The sequence below is a fragment of the Bos mutus genome, chromosome 7 (genome assembly GCF_027580195.1).
Source record: "Bos mutus isolate GX-2022 chromosome 7, NWIPB_WYAK_1.1, whole genome shotgun sequence".
NCBI lineage: Eukaryota > Metazoa > Chordata > Mammalia > Artiodactyla > Bovidae > Bos > Bos mutus.
Window position 1 is genome coordinate 18,150,423 of NC_091623.1, and position 23,840 is coordinate 18,174,262.

Below are 23,840 nucleotides of genomic sequence, written 5' to 3' on the forward strand. Positions count from 1 at the left end.
TTTAATTTCTCCATGGTGTTTATAATTTTCTTCAAGCTTATTTAGTTATTATACCACATACTGTAATTTCTGAAGAGCTATTTACTTTTTCATCAAAATAATTTCCATTAACCTATATCTCCTCAATGTTATTTGCTCAAAACATCTTCTTAGTAAGGAAATTTATGCTCTTGAAAATTTTAAGATGAGGTCAACAAATGCACTAAGGATATTAGAGGTTAGGAGTAAAATTTTGGGGTCAATGAAACCTTTAGACATTATTTACAGAAACCTGGAAGCCTATTTGTTTAGCTGAATGTGTACGAGGGCATGAAACACAATTATGCTCTTTATCACTTCTTGCATAGTATTCCCCTCAGAAATGTTCTCTAAAATTGTATTACTGAGTCAGTTATCTTTTCACATATTGAAGTACCAAATCTGTAATATATTTTAGAGTGCATTATATTCATATTCGAGTTACCAGTAAAATCAGAATGAGTCATTCATTTTTTAGACAATTAAGTGTTCAGATTCTTTTTACCCATATATCTTTGCCTGGCATTTCTGATTATTTGTTGTTGTTGCTCAGTTGCTAAGTCATGTATGACCCTGGGAACCCATAACTGCAACATGCCAGGCTTTCCTGTCCTTCACCATCTCCTGGAGCTTGCTCAAACTCATGTCCATTGAGTCAGTGATGCCATCCAGCCATCTCATCCTCTGTCACCCTCTTCTCCTCTTGCCCTCAAATCTTTCTGAACATCAGGGTATTTTCCAATGAGTTTGCTCTTCGCATTAAATGGCCATGGTATCAGAGCTTGTTTCAGCATCAGTCCTTCCAATGAATATTCAGGGTTGATTTTCTTTAGGATTGACTGGTTGGATCTCCTTGCTGTCTAAGGGACTCTCAAGTCTTCTCCAGCCACAGTTCAAAAGCATCAATTCTTCAGTGCTCAGCCTTCTTTATGGTCCAACTCGCACATCCATACATGACTACTGAAAAGCCATAGCTTTGACTATACAGACTTTTGTCAGCAAAGTGATATCTGTGTTGCTTAATACTCTGTCTAGGTTTGTCATAGCTTTTCTTCCAAGGAGCAAGAGTCTTTGAATTTCATGGCTGCAGTCACCATTTCCAGTGATTTTGGAACTCAAGAAAATCTGTTACTGTTTCCATTTTTCCCCCATCTATTTTCCATCTATTATTTATTCTTCATTAAATGCTGTTTAATTCTATATCCGGAGTAACTTTTATCAAATCACAGATATCAAAGATTGTTTTACTAAGAGTAAAAGCTATTTGGAATTTTCCTCTCTTTTTTTGTATATTGTTCGGTTTTTCAGTGCCTCCCTGTTTAATATTATCTGTGAATTTAATTAGCAGACTGTTTACTTCCCTTTGTTAACTAATGTTACATAACACCACACCTAACATCAGTCCCTGCAGAAACCCTGTAATGCCTCTCTTCAAATAAATATTTCATTAAAAAAAAAATGTTCTTCAGTTTTTGACTTAAGAAACTTCAAGGAGTCCATTATCTATGTCAGGAAATTCAGGGACTTGGAAGAAAAGGAAAGGGAAACACAGAGGTAGAAATTGAGGGAGAAATTAGCAGAAAAAAATTAGACTGTAGATACTATAAATGAAAGACGGAGAGGTCAAGGTGAATAGAAAAATAAAAAAGGCAATAGAAAAAAATAAAGAAGGCAAAACATTTAGCCTTTTTTGGAAAAAAATAATTCACTGAAGACAGAAGACTGATTTAAGGGAGTACACAAAGAATAATAAAGATCAAGGCCTAGATCCATCCAATAAACAGAATCTGTAAAACATTTGAAAATATCTCATCAGAAATGTGTGGTAATCTCTTTAGATGGAAAAGACAACAGTACTCTGACTGAATATAATCTAAGACAGTGGTATTAGGTTGATATATACAGAGTAGATCTCTCACACTGGTTGAGCAACTGATATCTAAAGATGTGAGCTGATCTAATTTAGTATTTTTTAAAAGAATCGAGACCTGTTCAAAGCAATTGACAAAGATGCCTAGCATTAGGTTAGGCAGTAGGTTAGACTACAAGTTGTGTCTGCAGTGTAGGAACTACAAAATAGTACACGTGGGTATGTAATTGGTGTTGGACTGCATTAAATATTGACCTTTAGATGCTAAAGAATTTCCAGAAAAGGGAATAGATGTAATTCTGCAAATTAGTGAGTCTGACCTGGAATCTCAGGCAGAATAACTATGCTGTGTGTTAACCCAGAGCTGGTGATTACCCACCAGTCCAGCGTCTTATGTTCAGAGGTGTTGCATACCATTCTGAACGACAATGGTGTTGCATACCTTTTTCTTGTTTAGCATACTATATTGGTTCTTAAATGTAAACGTGCAAATTTGGAGAATTCATTAAAACAAGACTACTGCATTTTTCTGATTCAAGAGGGTCTGCGGTGGGGGTCTAAGAATTTGCATGTCTAACAAGTTCCTGGGATACTGCTGGTCTGAGATTATTATTGTGATTAGCCCTTCACTCTCCCTACTGCATTAAGAGGCAAGAATGAAGGAGTCCTTAGGACTACTACTAATTACATTGTCATTGATTTGGCAACCAGGGTTATGGAAATATACATTTCTAAAGGAAAACATTTTGTGTGCACCTTGCCACCTCCTTTAGTCCTCTTTTCCTTTTTCCCTTGGCCTCTTGTTACATGAGGCTTCCCTGGTGGGTCAGACAGTAGAGTGTCTGCCTGCAATGTGAGAGACCCAGGTTCAATCCCTGGGTTGGGAAGATCCCCTGGAGAAGGAAATGGCAACCCACTCCAGAACTCTTACCTAGAACATTCCACGGACTGAGAAGCCTGGTAGGCTACAGTCCATGGGGTCGCAAAGAGTCGGACATGACTGAGCAACTTCGCTTTCTTGTTACACAGCCCCTTCCCATCCTCAATGTGCTTCTTGTGGGTTTGACTATTACCCTTAGTAGAGAACATATTAATCTCAAAGATCAATATTTAATGGTATTTAGTGTGAAATTCCTCCTGCTACTGCTACTGCTAAGTCACTTCAGTCGTGTCCGACTCTGTGCGACCCCTGAGACGGCAGCCCACCAGGCTCGCCTGTCCCTGGGATTCTCCAGGCAAGAACACTGGAGTGGGTTGCCATTTCCTTCTCCAATGCAGGAAAGTGAAAAGTGAAAGTGAAGTCGCTCAGTTGTGTCTGACTCTGAGCGACTCATGGACTGCAGCCTACCAGGCTCCTCCGTCCATGGGATTTTCCTAGGAGAATGTAAAATAAAAGCAATATATATGAATCCAAAAGGTCTAATCACAGATACTGGAATTAAAAAAAAAAAAAGGAAATTATTCCTCCACCTACCTTTATACATTTGTTGTTGAGTCGCTCAGCTATGTCCCACTCTTTTGCGACCCCATGGACTGTACCCAGTCAGGTTCTTCTGTTTATGTGATGTCCACGTGTTCTTCCCTCCTCCCAGACAAGAACCCTGTAATAGGTTGCAATTTTCTTCTCCGGTTCTCCGGATCTTCCCCAACCAGCGATCGAACCTCCGTCTCTGTCATTGCAAGCGGATTCTTTACAACTGAGCTACCAGGGGAGCACACTTTTATACATATTCCACTATAAAAAACAAAATCCATTGTATTTGGATATGTAAAGGGTGAAATTTCAGTTTATTATTTTTGAGGATACATAATTGTAGCTGACACGTTGGCTCCTTCTTGACATTTGCTGGTTGAAACTGCTCTGTACATTCATACGTATACCGTGGAGTGTGCCCTGCCGTGTTTTGTGCAAAAAAAGTGCATTGATTAGCGTTGTCTGGGGACCTCTCCTCTCCTCACCTTATTATACACAACAGACTTGCAGTGGCAAAGGTGGTGTATGTGGGTGTGAAAGAAAGGGAAAAGAAAGAAAAGAATACAGGGAGAGTCGGAGAAGACAACAAAATGCGTACAGTGACAGAAATCCGACTCACAACCACTGCTTCTACTAAAATTCTTAGCCCTCCCCATGTCTCCCCAGTTATCCATTTCGTTTTGAGTCTTCAGTTCAGTTGCTCAAGTCGTGTCCGATTCTTTGCGACTCCATGAACTGCAGCATGCCAGGCCTCCCTGTCCATCACCAACTCCTGGAGTTCACCGAAACTCATGTCCACCGAGCCGGTGATGCCATCCAGCCATCTCATCCTCTGTCGTCCCCTTCTCCTCCTGCCCCCAATACCTCCCAGCATCAGGGTCTTTTCCAATGAGTCAACTCTTCGCATGAGTCTTAGAATCTATTTTAAAATTTTTTATTATTTTTTTTAGCTTGAAATAGTCATATAGTCATTTATATAATGAAAAGAGAACGGAAACACTAACAGGACTCTCTCGGACCTCCAGGCAGGTATCCCTCCAACCGCCAACCCCCGCAGGCCTCGGCCGTCGGGTTTCTGCGCCGCCGGCCACAGCGTCCGCTCTACAGGTCAGGAAGCGAGGAACTGGCTTTGCCGCATCTTCCTTTCTCTTTCCCTCTCTCTTCCCTCTTCAATAACCCCTCCTCGTCGCTCATAGGTTTGTACCGCGCTGAGCGGCCGCGTGCTGGGGACCCACTCTTCCCCTCCGCCGCCTAACCCGCCTCTCAGACAAAGCCCAGTCAGCCAGGCGCGCGCCACCGGCCACACCGACCGGCGAGGCGGCTGTGCCGCCACGCGCTTCCCCACCGGCTCGGGACGGTGAGCTCGTGTCCCACACCGCGTATCCCCGCCGCTTCCTTCCCTCCAGATTCTTCCTTTCCCTCCTCCAGGCCCAGCGCGCCACCCCCCACCCCAACCCGCCGCCTCCGCGCTGGGAGTGCGCCTGCGCAGAAGCTGCCCTCTCGCCCCTCCTTCCCCTCCCTTCCTTCCCTCCGCCCCTCCTCCCGTGCCCCGCCTTCCTTTCTCTCGTCGATGTCACTTTAGCGCTCCAGGTTGGGAGCCTTTAGGTTGATTTCCCCGCTACCCCGCCCCCCTTCCTCTTTTTCTCCCCACCCCTCCCGCCTCAGCCGGGTGGAGGATGAGGCGGCCGCAGTGGCCCCAGCCCCTGCAGCGGCACCGGCGGTGGTTGCGGTGGGGGTGGCCGGAACTGGGGTGGTGAAGAAGCGGTGGCGGCGGCGGCGGCTGAGGGAGCAGCAGCCGCCTCAAGCCGCTTTCCCCCCCCCACCTCGCTTCCCTTCCTCTTTAGTGCAGCCAGGAAGTTTTTCGCTTCTGTGCATGTGTGTGTGTGTGTGTGAGTGCGCGCGAGTGTGGGTGTGGAAGGTGAAGGTTTGGGCGGCGTTTGTGCAGGCGTTGGGGTTTTTTGCCCACTTCTCTTCCCGTAACCCGGGGAGCTCCCGATCCTGGGCTGTGGCCCGGAGAGGGGGCGCGGCGGCGGCGGGCTTTCTCCTTTTGTTGTTGTTTCCTCCGCCCGGGGAGCTGAAGAGGGGACGCGCCTGGGTGGGGCGGCTCGGAGCCCGGGCCTGGTGGCCCCTGGGGGCTCCCGGGCGGGCAGGGTAGGGCCGCGTAGAGCGGGCTTCAACATGATGGCGGCCGAGGCCGGCGGTGAGGAGGGCGGCCCGGTCACCGCCGGGGCAGCGGGAGGCGGCGCGGCCGCGGCCTCGGGTGCCTACCCGGCGGTGTGTCGGGTGAAGATCCCCGCGGCCCTGCCCGTGGCCGCCGCCGCCCCCTTTCCTGGGCTGGCGGAGGCCGGCGTGGCCGCGACTCTAGGTGGCGGAGCCGCTCTGGGGTCAGGCTTCCTGGGACCTGGGTCTGTGGCGGGGACCCCGGGGGGAGTCGGACTGTCAGCCGGAGGCGCTGCCGCCGGCGTGGCTGGTGTCGCCGCCGCCGCCGCCGGAGCCGGCGGGGAGATGGCTTTCGCCAAGGGGACCACTTCGTTGCCTACTGAGACCTTCGGGGCCGGCGGCGGATTCCCTCCTCTGCCGCCGCCTCCTCCTCAGTTGCCCACTTTGGGCGCTGGCCTGGGAACAGTGGACGAAGGTGACTCTCTGGATGGACCAGAATACGAGGAGGAAGAGGTGGCCATCCCGCTGACCGCTCCTCCGACTAACCAGTAAGTCAAGACCGGCGTTTTGGGGGAAGCTGACTCCTCGGAGAGAAATAGGAAAAACAGGTCTAGTTCTTTTCAGCTGTGACTGGTAGTGCTTTCAGCTGTGACTCGTAGTGCTTTCCGCTGTGACTCGTTCAGAAAAAGTTTTGAAGCTCAAGGTTCCGTGCGTACGGATTTAATTTGATCACTCATCTTCCCTACAGGCACACTCCCTGGCGTCTTGGTGTATTTATTGCTCCTCTGGGAAGATGTAAAGTTTTCAAGATGGGAAGCATGGGAAAATGTGTATCCAGGGACAACCGGATATGGTTCTGTCCCTTGCAGATTGAGGTGGCGTCCTGGGATTCAGCTGAGCTTGCAGCTACCGAGGCAGTCGTAGTCTGTATTAACCTGGTTGCATTCCCTGTTGAAGCTAGACGATTAGTGAGAAGCTTTGAATATTTGAGTGAGTATCGTGCTAGTATTGTTTGAAACATGCCTTTGTCGGATTGCTTTGTTTTTGTTACACTGCAATTCCTGGCTTCTGGCTGTTGAAAGCACTGCGATGCAGAGAAGTCTTTGGATTGCTTTTGAGAACGTGGGTCAGCGAGAAAGGAAAGTTCTGTTAATTACTGGTGTGGTTAAGGGCCTGTACTCCAACAATATTTAACATGTGCAGTAGAATTCCCATTTACTAATATGCTACTATAATTCTTCCGTAAGTTGAAACTTTGTAAGTACAGTATTGAAACGAACTAAAATTAATATTGTGCTTCCCTTCAACATCTTTTGTTGGTGGCAAATACAGTATTCTATTTGAAAATTAATTTTGACAATCTTCTGCAGAATATACAGGACAAATGACTTTTATATATATAGTACCTTCCCCCTTGTTCTCTTCGTAAGTGAACTTAGGTTTGGATCCTGAGAGGAACATGTTGATGGGCAGTAGGCAAAACTTGTTTTATAGATCCCTCATATCTGTCTTAATTGTCCTTTAGAATTTTGACAACTTTGGTGAAGTATCAGAGGAAGAAAGATTTGATTCCTGTGTTGACAATCACTCTAAGACAGTTGAAGGTGTTTTTCGTGTCTGTGTGTGTTTTTTTCTTTTCTTTTTTTGGATAAGCTTCTTTAGAAGATTTAGAAAGGACTTAACAAATTAAGACATTTTTGACTTAAGGCTACATACATCTTTTGATGGAAAAGTAAAGTTAATCTTACGTCAGCCATGGAACAGGGGAGTTTTATTCCTTTGATATTGTTCATCATGAGTTCAATTTTTTGTCTAATTTAATTTCAGCTTATCATTTCTTATCTACATATTGCAGACTTCTCTGAAGGTGTTCTGAAAGTATTAAAAATTCAAAATTTACAGCACTGTTTACACATCTTTAAGCCTTTTTTTCAAAACTACTTAAGTATTAAGGGCCCTGTGGTTATGATAAAGTTCATCTTTTCATAATGAAAGAATATAGTCTTATGCCAGTTCTTAACTAAATTGAACTAGGCATATTTAGTGTGTTGCAGTTCTAAGGTTTTTTAAAAATAGAATTTATTTGGTAGAGCAGTTTTAGGTTCACCGCAGAAATGAACAGAAAACAGTGTTCCAATTAAATTTTTAATAAATATAAGTGAGAACCTAAGAAAAATTATACTTGTCAGAAGTCCACTGTAAGATCTTCAACATTTGGGTTTGGGAGTAAAAATATTATTTGTGTAACTGTGTATATGAGAATTGTTCATGTTCTAAAAAGTATCGTCTGTTTCAGTATAGTTTTTAAAAGTTGCCACCGAGAAGCACAAATTTCCCTCTCTTTTTTTTTTTTCTCTTTTTTTATCTTAGATATCAATCCAGACTTACTGGAGTCAATACAGTGTAGGGGTTAAGTGTGCAAATTCTGAAGTTAGACAAGATTTGGGTTGGAATCCTGACTCTGCTACTTACTAGCTGTGTAATCTTGCAAAGGTCAGTTTCCCCATCTGTAAAATGGGGTAATAATGGTATCTCCCTCATATGATACTTTTTAAGGTTAATGAGAAATCCCTGAATGTATTCAGCACAGTATCTGATACGTAGTAAGTGCTCAATAAATTAGCTCAAATAATATATAATTTTATCATTAAATTGCTTACCAATTCTATAGGAACTCCCATGCTAATAGCTGTTTGAGAGAATGTTTTGAATTCCAAGGGCCTGTCTACCATGATTAATTATATCAAAATTTTAATTTAAAGGCTTTCAGCAGGTGAAGCACGTTTAGAGATGGAATTCAAATGTTTTCTATAAATTCCTAATTTTAAATAAAGGGAAAAGCCTTAGAGACTTTGTTAAATAATGTAAAATCTTTCATGAAAGTATTGAAGAAATTTTTTTGGCTAAATTAATATATGATTACCAGTGACTGGTCACTTTAGTTATTGTGACTAAAATAACTAAATAACTAAATAATATTTAGTTATTATTTATATTAAGGAGGTTCGAGTTCACAGTGGTTTGTTAGATAGACTAGGGTTCCTGAATCAGAGTTTCAACCATGTGTCCAGGTTGTTCAGTGCTGTTGGTCACAAAAGAATCAAGTGACAATATGTAGATACACCAGTGCAAATATAACAACACTATTATTTGTATCTTGTTTCTCTGTGTACATGGTGAATCATTAGTCTCATGTTTATTACTGAGCATTTGCATTCATTTGGTTAAGGCCAGAAGTTTAAGTTTGTATAATTGTACCTATTACATTTATTTGAATACTCTTTTTTTTTGCAAAATTTAGGAAAAAAATTTTAAAAGAAAAATATTCTCTGCATACATTTGTTATGTAGAAAATGTCCTGTATCTAAAACAGCTAATAATTTTTTTTTTTTCCCCCAAGAGAGAAAAGTTCACTGATACTTCGTTTACTATAATGGAGCTTTTTTTTCGTGGTCCTCTTTTCTTCCTTTCTTCCTCAGAGGTGAGGGGTGACAGTAAAGTAGTGTGGTTCCTTTAGTCCACCTTCTATTATGTATAGAGATTTTAAACTATGAGCCTGCAGTAGCAGGAGCTTCTTGGGCTGAATCCAGTTGAGAGATACATAATGCTTGTTGTTAGTGTATTTGGAGCATTGAGTGGATTAGTTGCCACTTTTAAAAATAGCAAAACTTCATGTTTAAGAAGTCTTGATTTCTAGCATCACTTGAGACTTGGCTTTACCTGGTTGCTGCTAGTGCTGGAGAATAGTTTTCTATAGCTGAGTAGTGATTGCCCCACTGAAGTTCTGAGCTCTACAGTTAACTGTGGTCTCCACCAGGCCTGCTTCACCCTTGATATTATTTGTGTGGCGTTTGGCTAACTAGATCTTACCCTGGACCTAAGATCTAAGATGGAAGTTTTCTCAAGCCTGAAGGTTGAAGAAAAAAGAAATAAGGAATGTAAATAATACTTTTCATTTCCTTAGAAATCGTACTGTTTCTACAAAAATATAAATCATTCTTAAGTCAAATAATTGTTAAATGTTAGTACTAAGACATGTAGTGTGCATTAATTTTGTCACTGCATTATAACTCTGGGTGAGTCATTTCTTAATAAAAGCGGGAGTGAGAATTGCAGAGATTAGGTATGGACATAGTGACCATAGAACCTGAACATGACCAGATATTTGTATAAGTAGGAGAGCAGTGTAGTAGGGGCTTAATTTAAGAGATACAGCAATGAGTAAGATATTCCTTTTCTTCATGAGTCTCTCTTCCAAGAGAGTTTTTGATCTAGTAGAAAGTTAAATGGGCTTCCCTCATAGCTCAGTTGGTAAAGAATTTGCCTGCAGTGCAGGAGACCCTGGTTGGATTCCTGGGTTGCGAAGATCCACTGGAGAAAGGAAAGGCTACCCACTCCAGTGTTCTGGCCTGGAGAATTCCCTGGACTGTATATGCCATGGGGTCGCAAAGAGTTGGACACTATTGAGCAACTTTCACTTTCAGAAAATTAAGTAACTTCAGTAGCTGAAGAAAAATATCATGAGTAAAGTATGAGCACATGGTCATGGGAGTTAAAATAATAAGACTTACATAATTATGATCAGTAAGTTTTTAGAGGAAAAATAGCAGGTATGTTTTCAGTAATTGATTCCTTTGACCTTTGCCTAATAATTCTGTCAGGTAAAAAAGAATTACAAATTAATGAGTATAATTTTTTGATCTTTAGTAAAGTGTCTGTCCTCAGTTCAATTGCTCAGTCATGTCCGCCTCTTTGCAACTGACCTCATGGACTGCAGTATGCGAGACTTCCCTGTCTATCACCAGCTCCCGGAGCTTGCTCAAACTCACGTCCATCGAGTCGGTGATGCTATCCAACCAACTCATCCTCTGTCGTCCCCTTCTCCTACCTTCAATCTTTCCCAGCATCAGGGTCTTTTTAGAGTCAGGTCTTCGAATCAGGTGGCCAGAGTGTTGGAGTTTCAGCTTCAGCATCAGTCCTTCCATTGAATATTCAGGACTGATCTCCTTTAGGATGGACTGGTTGGATCTCCTTGCAGTCCAAGAGACTCTCAAGAGTCTTCTCCAACACCACAGTTCAAAAGCATCAATTTTTCAGCTCAGCTTTCTTTATAGTCCAACTCTCACATCCATACATGACCACTGAAAAAACCATAGCTTTGACTAGAGGACCTTTGTTGGCAAAGTAATGTCTCTGCTTTTTAATATGCTGTCTAGGTTGGTCATAGCTTTTCTTCCAAGAACTCATAATTATTTACCTGTGGTGTGGAGTAGGTTGAAGGGGGTGCCTACAGTAACTGAGAATACAGAGCGCTGCTGCTGCTGCTGCTGCTGCTAAGTCACTTCAGTCGTGTCCGACTCTGTGCGACCCCGTAGACAGCAGCCCACCAGGCTCCCCCGTCCCTGGGATTCTCCAGGCAAGAACACTGGAGTGGGTTGCCATTTCCTTCTCCAGTGCATGAAAGTGAAAAGTGAAGGTGAAGTCCCTCAGTCGTGTCTGACTCTTCGCGACCCCATGGACTGTGCCTACCAGGCTCCTCTGTCCATGGGATTTTCCAGGCAAGAGTACTGGAGTGGGGTGCCTTCTCTGAGAGCACTGCTAAAGGCTTGAATTAGTCTGGGTCATAGATTAGTCACTTTCAGGAAACCAGGCAAGCATTATTGACAGAGACAAAACAACACAAAAATCCAACAGGGGTAATTTAGGAAGAAGGGGAAAATGAAGAGGTCTTTCAGTTGCTTCGTTCCCTGTTTACTAGCTGTTACAGAAATGAAAGATTGCCTTTAAGAGCAGCTCAGATACTCCAAAGAATACCTTAGTGGGGGCAGGTTGATAGAACTTTTGTTATTGACAGTAACCACTATTACTGCTGACATTTTTTGGTTGCCTACTACCTAATAGGAACTGCCCTTATTGATTTACTGGTGGTGTAGTTGTGTATTGCTTTGCTCCAGAACTTGGTTGCTAAAACGTTTATTTGCTCTTAATTCTAAAATTTGGGCAAGACTTGATGGGGACTGCTCCATGTGTCACCTGTTGGCTGTAATGTCCAAGGTAGCTTTTTAACTTGTAGATCTGGTACTTCAGCTGGACATGTGTGTGTGTGTCCATGTCCCAATAGCCCACCCCCTGCCTGTACTCTTCATTCCGTTAGCTTGAACTTCTTCACAGCATGGCAGATGGGTTCCATAGGGAGTGTTCCTGAAGGACAAGATGGACCATGCCAAAGCTCTGTGTTCTTCATGTTTGCTAGTGTTCCAGTGGCCAGTGCTAATCATGCGACTGTCTACATGTAGCGTGGGAGTGGGCTATACACGGGCACCAGCAACATCAACAGTATATGATGTTAAATTCGTCCCTTCTTATCCACGGCTTGATTTTCCACCATCTCAGTTACTCTTGGTTGGTTTCTTGGGGGTGTCAAGAGTAACTGCCTACTGCATGTGTTATTCATCTACAAGTAAATATTAGATAATATTAGAGTGCTAGTAATTAGGGGAGGCATACAAGAAAGGGCAAGTACTATGAAGTTTTTTTTCTTAGGGTCTACATGGCAAATTGTCTTTCAACAAATGGTCCAATTATCCCAACAATATATTTTGTATCTGACCACCATGATCTTAATTTTAAACCACAAATGCTGAATATGGATGTTGTTTATGGCTCATTGCTTGAATATGCAAATATATGTATATGTATAGGTGTGTTATCTTGAAATCACCTGGAGTATATTTCTGTTGTGGGCTAAATAAAAAATAGTTATCAGGTAACATTTACAAATAACTTTTCCCTATGTCTAACCACATCAGTGGGATTTGGATAAGCCTTATAGGTATTTCAGTGATTACATGATTTTGTGAGTGAAACAATGAACATTATGGGGGACGGAAATATAAAAGAATGTATAGTCTAGCTGGACAATAAGGCATTAATGATATAGAAAGAGGATAAAATTAACCTATTGACACATCGTTCAAATGTATTTTTCATATTAAGAGGATAGTTTTGGAAGAATTAAAGAGTGATTTTGAAGTTTTATACTAATTCTCTTAAGTTTTATAGAAAATTTGAGTAGCTTTTGTAGCATCAGTATATGACATTATGGGACTTGCCTGGTGGCTCAGTGGTAAAGAATCTGCTTGCCAGTGCAGTTGACATGGATTCGATCCCTGGGTCACGAAGATTCCCTGGAGAAGGAAATGACAACCCACTCCAGTATTCTTGCCTGAGAAATCCCATGAACAGATAGAGGAGCCTGGTGGGCTACAGTCCGTGGAGTTGCAAAGAGTCAGACACGTCTTAGTGACTAAACAACAAAAACCTATGATGTTAAACTAGTCTCTCCTTATCCACGGCTTCATTTTCCACCATCTCAGTTACTCTCGGTTGATCATAGTCCCAAAATACTAAATGAAAATGTCCAAATATAGGCAAGTCATAGTTGGAAGAAGTGTACACTTTTCATTGTACAGGGACAGGGAGCAAGGCCATTCCCCAAAAAAAGAAATGAAAAAAAGCAAAACAGCTGTCTGAGGAGGCCTTACAAATAGCTGTGAAAAGAAGAGAAGCAAAAAGCAAAGGAGGAAAGGAAAGATATACCCATTTGAATGCAGAGTTCCAAAGAACAGCACGGAGAGATAAGAAAGCCTTCCTCAGTGATCAATGCAAAGAAATAGAGGAAAACGATAGAATGGGAAAGACTAGAGATCTCGTCAAGAAAATTAGAGATACCAAGGGAACATTTCATGCAAAGATGGGCACAATTAAAGGACAGAAATGGTATGGACCTAACAGAAGCAGAACATTTTGAAAAGAGGTGGCAAGAATACACAGAAGAACTGTACAAAAAAAATCTTCATGACCCAGATAACCACAATGGTGTGATCACTCATCTACAGCCAGACGTCCTGGAATGTGAAGTCAAGTGGGCCTTAGAAAGCATCACTACAAACAAAAGCTAGTGGAGGTGATGGAATTCCAGTTGAGCTATTCCAAATCCTGAAAGATAATGCTGTGAAAGTGCTGCACTCAATATGCCAGCAAATTTGGAAAACTCAGCAGTGGCCACAGGACTGAAAAAGGTCAGTTTTCATTCCAATCCCAAAGAAAGGCAATGCCAAAGAATATTAAAACTACTACACAGGTCACACTCATCTCACATGCTAGTGAAGTAGTGCTCAAAATTCTCCAAGCCAGGCTTCAGCAATACGTGAACCATGAACTTCCAATTGTTCAAGCTGGTTTTAGAAAAGGCAGAGGAAACAGAGATCAAATTGCCAACATCTGCTGGATCATCAAAAAAGCAACCAGAAAAAACATTTTTTCTTTTTTATTGACTATGCCAAAGCCTTTGACTGTGGATCACAATAAACTGTGGAAAATTCTGAACGAGATGGGAATACCAGACCACCTGACCTGCCTCTTGAGAAACCTGTATGCAGGTCAGGAAGCAACAGTTAGAACTGGACATGGAACAACAGACTGGTTCCAAATAGGAAAAGGAGTATGTCAAGGCTATATATTGTCACCTTGTTTATTTAACTTATATGCAGAGTACATCACGAGAAATGCTGGGCTGGAAGAAGCACAAGCTGGAATCAAGATTGCTGGGAGAAATATCAATAACCTCAGATATGCAGATGATACCACCCTTATGGCAGAAAGTAAAGAAGAACTAAAGAGCCTCTTGATGAAAGTGAAAGAGGAGAGTGAAAAGTTGGCTTAAAGCTCAACATTCAGAAAACTAAGATCACGGCATCCAGTCCCATGACTTCATGGCAAACAGATGGGGAAACAGGGTCAGACTTTATTTTTTTGGGCTCCAAAATCACTGCAGATGGTGACTGCAGCCATGAAATTAAAAGACTCTTACTCCTTGGAAGGAAAGTTATGACCAACCTAGACAGCATATTAAAAAGCGGAGACATTACTTTGCCAACAAAGGTATGTCTAGTGAAAGCTACGGTTTTTCCAGTGGTCATATATGGATGTGAGAGTTGGACTGTAAAGAAAGCTGAGCACTGAAGAATTGATGCTTTTGAACTGTAGAGTTGGAGAAGACTCTTGAGAGTCCTTTGGATTGCAAGGAGATCCAACCAGTCCATCCTAAAGGAGATCAGTCCTGGGTGTTCATTGGAAGTACTGATGTTGAAGCTGAAATTCCAATACTTTGGCCACGTGATTCAAAGAACTGACTAATTGGAAAAGACCCTGATGCTGGGAAATACTGAAGGCGGGAAGAGGAGGGGATGACAGAGGATGAGATGGTTGGATGGCATCACTGACTCAATGGACATGAGTTTGAATAAACTCCGGGAGTTGGTGATGGACAGGGAAGCCTGGAGTGCTGCAGTCCGTGGGGTCACAAAGAGTCGGATGTGACTGAGCAACTGAACTGAACTGACACTTTTCAGAGCAGTGTGATGAAATCTTACTCCATCCTGCCCAGACGTGAATCATACCTTTGTAATCATATCCAGTGTATCCTGCCTTCACATAGTAGTTGTTTCTTGGAGTTCAGATCAGAACTCTTGCAGTATCACAGTTTTGTGTCAAGTAAGCCTTATTTTACTTAATAATGCCCCCAAAGCGCAAGAGTAGTGATTTTGGCAATTGGGATATATCAGAAGAAGCTGAAAGTTTTCTTCTTAATAGGGAGCAAAAGAAATCATATGCTGCGATTATGATCTGTGGTAGGAGTGAATCTTCTGTCTGAAATTGGGAAGGAAAAAGAAATCCATGATAGTTTTGCTGTTGCACCTTAAACTGCAAAATATACCATCAGTGTGTGATAGGGTTTAGTTGAAATGCAAAAGGTGTTACGTTGTACAATAAGACATTGTGAAAGAGACTACATTCACATGACTTTATTACAGTATATTGTTATAATTTTCTATTTTATTATTATTGTTAATCTCTTACTCTGCCTAATGTATAAATAAATTTTATCATGGATATCTGTATATGGGAAAAACAGAATGTGTATGGGATTCGATACTAATTCAAGGTTTCAGGCATGCCTGTGAATCTTGGAATGTATCCCCTGAGGATAAGAGAGAACTACTGTGTAATCAGGACAGTGATACGCATAGATAAATAGCATTTTAGTGATAGAGGAAACTGTCATTGCCCAGTGTAAAAACAGACTCCAGTAGAGTGACTCGAGGTCACACATCTAGGTAGTGGTTGGGAATCCATTTCCCATGATGTTTCAAATGTGTTTATATTTGAGTAATAAAATGTTTAAAAATTTTTTGTGTGTGGGGAAGGAAGTGGAAAGGCAGAGGCCCATTACTGAGTAATCATTTACTATATTCTAGGTACTTTACATAGGCTATCTCATTTAATTTTCATAATTATGTAGAGGGAATAGATATTATCCACTTTTTTATTGTTGAGAAAACTAATAGAATTGGATTTCCAATGCAGATGCTACGCTTGTTCCTTTGTCTTACCCATTCCAGTACATATAATATACACAGATAGAAGTATACCCACACAAAACTTAATATACTCCAGAACTGACTAATCACTGGGTATAATGGACTGAATTATATCTCTCCAAAATTCATAGATTGAAGCCCGAACCTCCAGTGTGACTGTAGAGTTAGGACATGTAAGGTGATAATTGAGGTTAAATGAGATCATAAGGTGGGTCCATAATTCACTAGGACTGGTGTTCTTAGAAGAGGAGGAGACAAGGAGTGCACATGTGCAGAAAAAAGGCCGTTTGAGTTCACAGTGAGAAAGTGGCCATCTGTAAGTCAGGGAGCGATGCCTCTCGAGAAACCGACTCTATCTGTTGTGTTGTTTGTAGTCTTTCACTTGTGTCCGACTCTTTGCAAACCCATGGACTGCAGCCTGCCAGGGGTTTCCTGGACAAGAATACTGGAGTGGGTTGCCATTTCCTTCCCTAGGGGATCTTCCTGACCTGGGAACCAAATTCATGCCTCTTCTGTCTCCTGCATTGCAGGCAGATTCTTTCCCCACCGAGCCCGAACTGTTGACGCCTTAATCTTGGATTTAGTCTGCAGAACTGTGAAAAAGTAAAACAACTGTGTTATTTAAGCCACCTAGTATATGGAATTTTGTTATGGCATTGTGAACTGACTGATAGACTGGGTAATCCTGTGTCTTTAAAAATCCTGCATCTTTAAAAATGGCTTTGGATAATTTTGCAGCAGATTAAATGCACATTTACTGCTTGAGAAACGGCCTTCATTGTTTTATTGTCTTTTTTTCACTGTACGAAGGAAAAACTAGCTTCTTTGTGAGTTAGTGACTTATATTTCCTCTTTTGGCTATAGTTGTATTGAAAGATGGGAAACATTTAAATGCATGTCTGATTATTATAGTGCAAAAAGATCCATGTTTAACCATGGGTGGTAGCTGTATGATATCTGTGAGTGAAACATTATTCCAATAGATTTTCTGTATTCACTCTGTGAACACTGTAACATTGTTACTTGTCATATTCCTTTCTATTTTGTCTGTCTCTAGCTAAGGGAAAGACCAATTCTTTATAAAGTCTTTGTAGTTAGTAATTGTTCACAGTTAAGATACATGTATAATAGAACCATATTTTTCTTTCATCCATGTCTATCTACCTAAATATTGACTTATCTCTCAGATTTTTCAAAGTAAACTTATTTTGAGGTAATTGTAGATTCATATTTAGTTGAAAGAAATAATGCAGAGATGTTTCCTTCACCCATTTTTCCTCAATGGCAGCATCTGGTGGTATCACAACTAGGAATCAGTTTGAATTGATGGAGTTCACTTATCTTACTCAGATTTCACCAGTTCTGTGTACAGTGTGTGTCTATGGTATGCATTTAAATCTATACAGTTTCATTGCATGTGTTCAGTTCGGTTGCTCAGTCATGTCCGACTGACTCTTTGCGACTCCATGAACCGCAGCACACCAGGCCTCCCTGTCCATCACCAGCTCCCGGAGTTCACTCAGACTCAGGTCCATCGAGTCAGTGATGCCATCCAGCCATCTCATCCTCTGTCGTCCCCTTCTCCTCCTGCCCTCAATCTTTCCCAGCATCAGGGTCTTTTCAAATGAGTCAGCTCTTCGCATGAGATGGCCAAAGTACTGGAGTTTCAGCTTCAGCATCAGTCCTTCCAGTGAACACTCAGGACTGATATCTTTTAGGATGGACTGGTTGGATCTCCTTGCAGTCCAAGGGACTCTCAAGAGTCTTCTCCAACACCACAGTTCAAAAGCATCAATTCTTTGGCACTCAGCTTTCTTCACAGTCCAACTCTCACATCCATACATGTCCACTGGAAAAACCATAGCCTTGACTAGACGGACCTTTGTTGGTAAAGTAATATCTCTGCTTTTTAATATGCTGTCTAGGTTGGTCGTAACTTTCTTTCCTAGGAGTAAGTGTCTTTTAATTTCATGGCTGCAGTCACCATCTGCAGTGATTTTGGAGCCCTCCAAAAATAAAGTCAGCCACTGTTTCCATTATTTCCCCATCTATCTGCCATGAAGTGATGGGACCAGATGCCATGATCTTAGTTTTCTGAATGTTGAGTTTTAAGCCAACTTTTTCACTCTTCTCTTTCACTTTCAAGAGACTCTTTAGTTTTTCTTCGCTTTCTGCCATAAGGGTGGTATCATCTGCCTATCTGAGGTTATTGATATTTCTCCCAGCAATCTTGATTCCAGCTTGTGCTTCCTCCAGCCCAGCATTTCTCATGATGTACTCTGCATATAAGTTAAATAAGCAGGGTGACAATATACAACCATGACATACTCCTTTTCCTATTTGGAACCAGTCTGTTGTTCCATGTCCAGTTCTAACTGTTGCTTCCTGACCTGCATACAGGTTTCTCAAGAGGCAGGTCAGGTAGTCTGGTATTCCCATCTCTTTCAGAGTTTTCCACAGTTTATTGTGATCCACAGTCAAAGGCTTTGGCATAGTCAATAAAGCAGAAATAGATGTTTTTCTGGAACTCATCACCAAAGTAAAGATTTAGAATAGTTTCATTACCACCAGGACCCCTCGTGTTTTCCTTTTATAACCAAACCCGCCTTTCTTCATTTCTAACTCCTGGCAACTATTAATCTATTCTTCATTTTGTCATTTCCAAAAGATTATATAAATGGAATTGTGTAGTATGTAATTTTTTGGGATAGCAATTACCACTGAACACAATTTCCTCAAAATTTATCCAAGTTGTTGCTTGTATCAGTACTTCCAATAGTTCCTTTTTGTCGCTGAGTAGTATTCTGTGACATGAATGTAGTACAGTTTTTAAATCATTAACTCATCACAAAACATTTGGGTATTTCTGGTTTTGACTGTTATGAGAAAAAAACTGCTGTGAACGTTTGTGTTTGTTTTTGTGTGAACATAAGTTTTTTTTTTTTTAGAATAATGTCCAAGAGCGCAACTACTGGATTGTGTGGTAATTGCATATTGACTTTTATAAGAAACTGCCAGTCTCTTTTCTAGAGTAGCTGCGTCATTTTACATTCTCACCAGCGGTACATGAGTGATGTTGATTCCCTGTATCCTCACTACTCAGTTTTTAATTTAAGGTGTTCACATAGATGCCTAGTGATAGTCTATTGTGGTTTTGATATGCATTTTCCGTAGTGATTGATACTGAAAATCTTTTTAGGTGCTAATTCGTCATCTGTTTATCTTCCTGGGTGGAATGTCTGTTAATCTTTTGCCCCTTTTCCAATAGGATTGTTATGGAGTTTTCAGAGTTTTTATGTATTCTAAATATTAGTCCTTTATCTGATATGTGGTTTGGGAATATTTTCTCTTATTTTGTAGTTTGTCTTTTTCTCTTTTTGACAAGGTCTTTCACAGAGCAAAAGTTTTTAATTTTAATGAAACTTAATTTATTAATATTTTTCTTTAAGGTTGCACTTCTGGAGGCAAGTCTAAGAACTCCTAGCCTGGGCCTCATAGATTTTCTCCTTTGATTGTTTCCAAAAGTTTTATAGTTTCATGTTTTATAGTTAAGTTCATGATCCATTTTGGTTTCTTTTTTTTTTTCATGAAAGATATGGTTTAAATTGATGTTCATACTTTTGCTTCAGTTCAGTCACTCATTTGTGTTCGACTTTTTGTGACCCCATGGATTGCAGCATACGAGGCTTCCCTGGCCATCACCAACTCCCGGAGCTTGCTCAACTATGTTCGTTGAGTCGCTGATGCCATCCAACCATCTGATCTTCTGTTGTCCCCTTCTCCTGCCTTCAGTCTTTCCAAGCATCAGAGTCTTTTCAAGTGAGTCAGTTCTTTGCATCAGTATTGGAGCTTCGGCTTCAGCATCAGTCCTTCCAATGAATATTCAGGACTGATTTCCTTTAGGATGGACTGGTTGGATTTCCTTGCAGTCCAAGGGACTTTCAAGAATCTTCTCCAACAACATGTATCAAAAGCATCAGTTTTTTGGCGCTCAGCTTTCTTTATGGTCCATATCTCACATCCATACATGACTACTGGAAAAACCATAGCCTTGACTAGACAGACCTTTGTTGGCAAAGTTGTTTCTGCTTTTTAATATGCTGTTTCGTTTTGTCATAGCTTTTCTTCCAAGGAGCAAGCGTATTTTTTTTTTTTTTCAAAATTTGTTTATTTTAATTGGAGGCTAATTGCTTTACAATATTGTAGTGGTTTTTGCCATACATTGACATGAACCAGCCATGGGTGTACATGTGCCCCCCATCCTGAACCCCCCTCCCACATCCGTCCCCATCCCATTGCTCAGGGTTGTCCTAGTACACTGGCTTTGAGTGCCCTGTTTCATCATTGAACTTGGACTGGTGATCTATTTCCCATATGGTAATATACTATAGGTTTCAATGCTATTCTCTCAAATCATCCCACCCTTGCCTTCTCCCACAGAGTCCAAAAGCCTGTTCTTTACATCTGTGTCTCTTTTGCTGTCTCACATATAGGGTCATTGTTACCTTCTTTCTAAATTCCATATATATGTGTGTGTGTGTGTGTGTGTGTGTGTGTGAATATACTGTATTGGCGTTTGTCTTTCTGACTTCACTCTGTATAATAGGCTCCAGTTTCATCCATCTCATTAGAATTGATTCAAATGCATTCTTTTTGATAGCTGAGTAATATTCCATTGTGTATATGTACCACAGCTTTCTTATCCATTCATCTGCTGATGGACATCTGGGTTGCTTCCATGTCCTGGCTATTGTACACAGTGCTGCGATGAACATTGGGGTACACGTGTCTCTTTCAGTTCTGGTTTCCTCGGTGTGTATGCGCAGCAGTGGGGTTGCTGGGTCACAAAGCAGTTCTATTTCCAGTTTTTTAAGGAATCTCCACACTGTTCTCCATAGTGGCTGTACTAGTTTGCGTTACCACCAGCAGTGTAGGAGGGTTTCCTTTTCTCTGTACCCTTTCCAGCATTTATTGTTTGTAGACTTTTTGATAGCAGCCATTTTGACTGGTGTGAGACGGTACCTCATTGTGGTTTTGATTTGCATTTCTTTGATAATGAGTGATGTTGAGAATCTTTTCATGTGTTTGTTAGCCATCTGTGTGTCTTCTTTGGAGAAATGTCTGTTTAGTTCTTTGGCCCATTTTTTGATTGGGTCGTTTATTTTCCTAGTATTGAGCTGCATGAGCTGCTTGTATATTTTTGAGATTAATTCTTTGTCAGTTGCTTCATTTGCTATTATTGTCTCCCATTCTGAAGGCTGTCTTTTCACTTGCTTATGGTTTTCCTTTCTTGTGCAAAAGCTTTTAAGTTTAATTAGGTCCCAACTGTTTATTTTTGCATTTTTATTTCCATTACTCTAGGAGGTGGGTCATAGAGGATCCTGCTGTAATCTATGTCAGAGAGTGTTCTGCCTATGTTTTCCACTAGGAGTTTTATAGTTTCTGGTCTTACTTTAGATCTTTAATCCATTTTGAGTTTATTTTTGTGTATGGTGTTAGAAAGTGATCTAGTTTCATTCTTTTACAGGTGGTTGACCAGTTTTCCCAGCACCAGTTGTTAAAGAGATTGTCTTTTATCCATTGTATATTCTTGCCTCCTTTGTCAAAGATAAGGTGTCCATAGGTGTGTGGATTTATCTCTGGGCTTTCTATTTTGTTCCATTGATCTATATTTCTGTCTTTGTGCCAGTACCATACTGTCTTGATGACTGTAGCTTTGTAGTATAGTCTGAAGTCAGGCAGCTTGATTCCTCTAGGTCCATTCTTCTTTTTGAAGATTAGGAGCAAGCATCTTTTAATTTCATGGCTGCAGTTACTATCTGCAGTGATTTTGGAGCCCACGAAAATAAATTACGTTACTGTTTCCATTGTTTCCCCATCTGTTTGCCATGAAGAGATGGGACTGGATGCCATGATCTTAATTTTTTGAATGTTGAGTTTTAAGTCAGCGTTTTCACTCTTTCACTTTCATCAAGAGGTTCTTTAAATACTCTTCACTTTCTGCCATAAGGGTGGTGTCGTCTGCATATCTGAGGTTATTGATATTTCTTCCAGCAATCTTGGTTTCAGCTTGTGCTTCATTCAGTCTGGCATTTCGCATGGTGTACTTTGCATATAAGTTAAATACGCAAGGTGACAGTATATAGCCTTGATGTACTCCTTTCCCAATTTGGAACCAGTCCATTGTTCCATGTCCTGTTCTAACTGTTGCTTCTTGACTTGCATACAGAGGCAGGTAAGGTGGTCTGGTATTGCCATCTCTTTAAGAACTTTTCCGTAGTTTGTTGTGATCCACACAGTCAAAGGATTTGGCATAGTCAGTAAAGCAGAAGTAGATGTTTTTCTGAAACTCTCCTGCTTTTTTGATGATTGGCCTTAATATTGGGTAAAGTGATTCTTCTCACCTTTCAGTTTGGTTTTAGCTATTCTAAGACTTGTGTCTTTACATACAAATTTTAGAACAGGCTTGTTCATGTCTACAAAAACTTTGTTGAAATTTTCATAGAAATTACATTAAACCTTTAGATCAGTTTTGGAAGAGTTGACATCTTTATTGACATGGTATGTCTCCATTTATTTAGTTCTTTTTCCCTTTAATCAGCATTTTGTAGTTAATAGTATATCAATCCTGTATTAATAGGCTTCTCAGGTGGAACTAGTGGTAAAGAACCCACCTGTCAATGCAGGAGATGTAAGAGACATGGGTTTGATCCCTGGTTCAGAAAGATCCCTTAGAGGAGGGCATGACATCCCACTCCAGTACTATTGCCTGGAGAGTCCTATGGACAGAGAAGCCTGTCAGGCTACAGTCCATAGGTTTGTACATAGTAGAACATGACTGAAGCAACTTAGCATGCATGCAATCCTATATTATACCTGTTTAATTTGTAATTAATTTTTTTGTTTTCTTTGAAGCAATTCTGTTAATATTACTGTTAAGTTTCCACATGTTTATTGTTAGCCTATAGAAATGTGGATTGATTTATGTATGTTGGTCTTGCACCTTTGACCTTGCTAAACTTATCTTTTAGTTCTAAGAGACTTTTTACAGATTCCATAGGATTTTCTACATAGACAGTCATGTCAAGTGCAAATATGGAGTTTTCTCTTTCTGATTTTTATGTTATTTCTTGTATATACAGTGACTAGAAATTCTATACTGTTGAATGAGAGTGGTAAGAGCAGACATCCTTGCTTTGTCCTTTGTCTTAGGTGGAAAGCCATCAAATATGATGTTAAATGTAGTAGACTCTTTTGAGAAGAGTGGATAGATACTCATTATCAAGTTGAGGTAGCTTGCCTCTCTTCCTAGTTTACTGTGAGTTTTTAACCATGAGTGGGTGTTGGATATTTTCAAATTTTTTCTTAGTCAATTTATGTGATTATATGATTTTTTTCTTTAGCACGTTGATGTGGTGGATTATACTGACTTTTTTTTTTTTTTTTAAATATTGAACCAGCCTTGTGTGCCTGGAATAAATCTCATTACTGTATGGTGTATGCTAAGCATTGCTGAACTCAGGTTGTTGGTATGTTGAGAATTTTCGTCTTAATGAGAGAAATTCTTCTCTAGTTTTCTTGTGATATCTTTGTCTTGCTTCATTATTTGAGTAATACTGGCCTCGTAGAATGGGGTAAGGACATGTTCCCTCTTCTGCTCTTTGGAAGAGTTTTTGACATATTGGTATTAATATTTGGTAGAATTTTCAGTGAAAACATTTCAGCCTGGGATTTATTATTTCTTTTGGAGATTTAAAATTATGAATTCACTTTTAAATGGTTATATGTTATATTTATTTTATTTTGGCAATATGTGCTTTGGGGTTTTTTTTTGCTCTTTTTTTTTTTTTTTTTAAGTTTCTTGAGGAATTTAAAG

At 40.8% G+C, this 23,840-nt stretch overlaps 1 protein-coding gene across 3 annotated transcripts in view; it reads left to right on the plus strand.

The window, feature by feature from the left end:
• The first annotated feature begins 4,946 nt into the window (after positions 1–4,946).
• RASA1 (RAS p21 protein activator 1) overlaps positions 4,947–23,840 on the plus strand; it is a 111,530-nt gene continuing 92,636 nt past the window's right edge. For 2 of the 3 annotated variants that reach the window (XM_070373092.1, XM_070373093.1), the window contains exon 1: positions 4,947–6,070. In XM_070373092.1, the coding sequence (XP_070229193.1) occupies positions 5,541–6,070 (530 nt within the window). In that variant the 5' untranslated portion in view covers positions 4,947–5,540. The remainder of the gene's footprint in view (positions 6,071–23,840) is intronic. The other variant, XM_070373091.1, reaches the window with a different exon arrangement.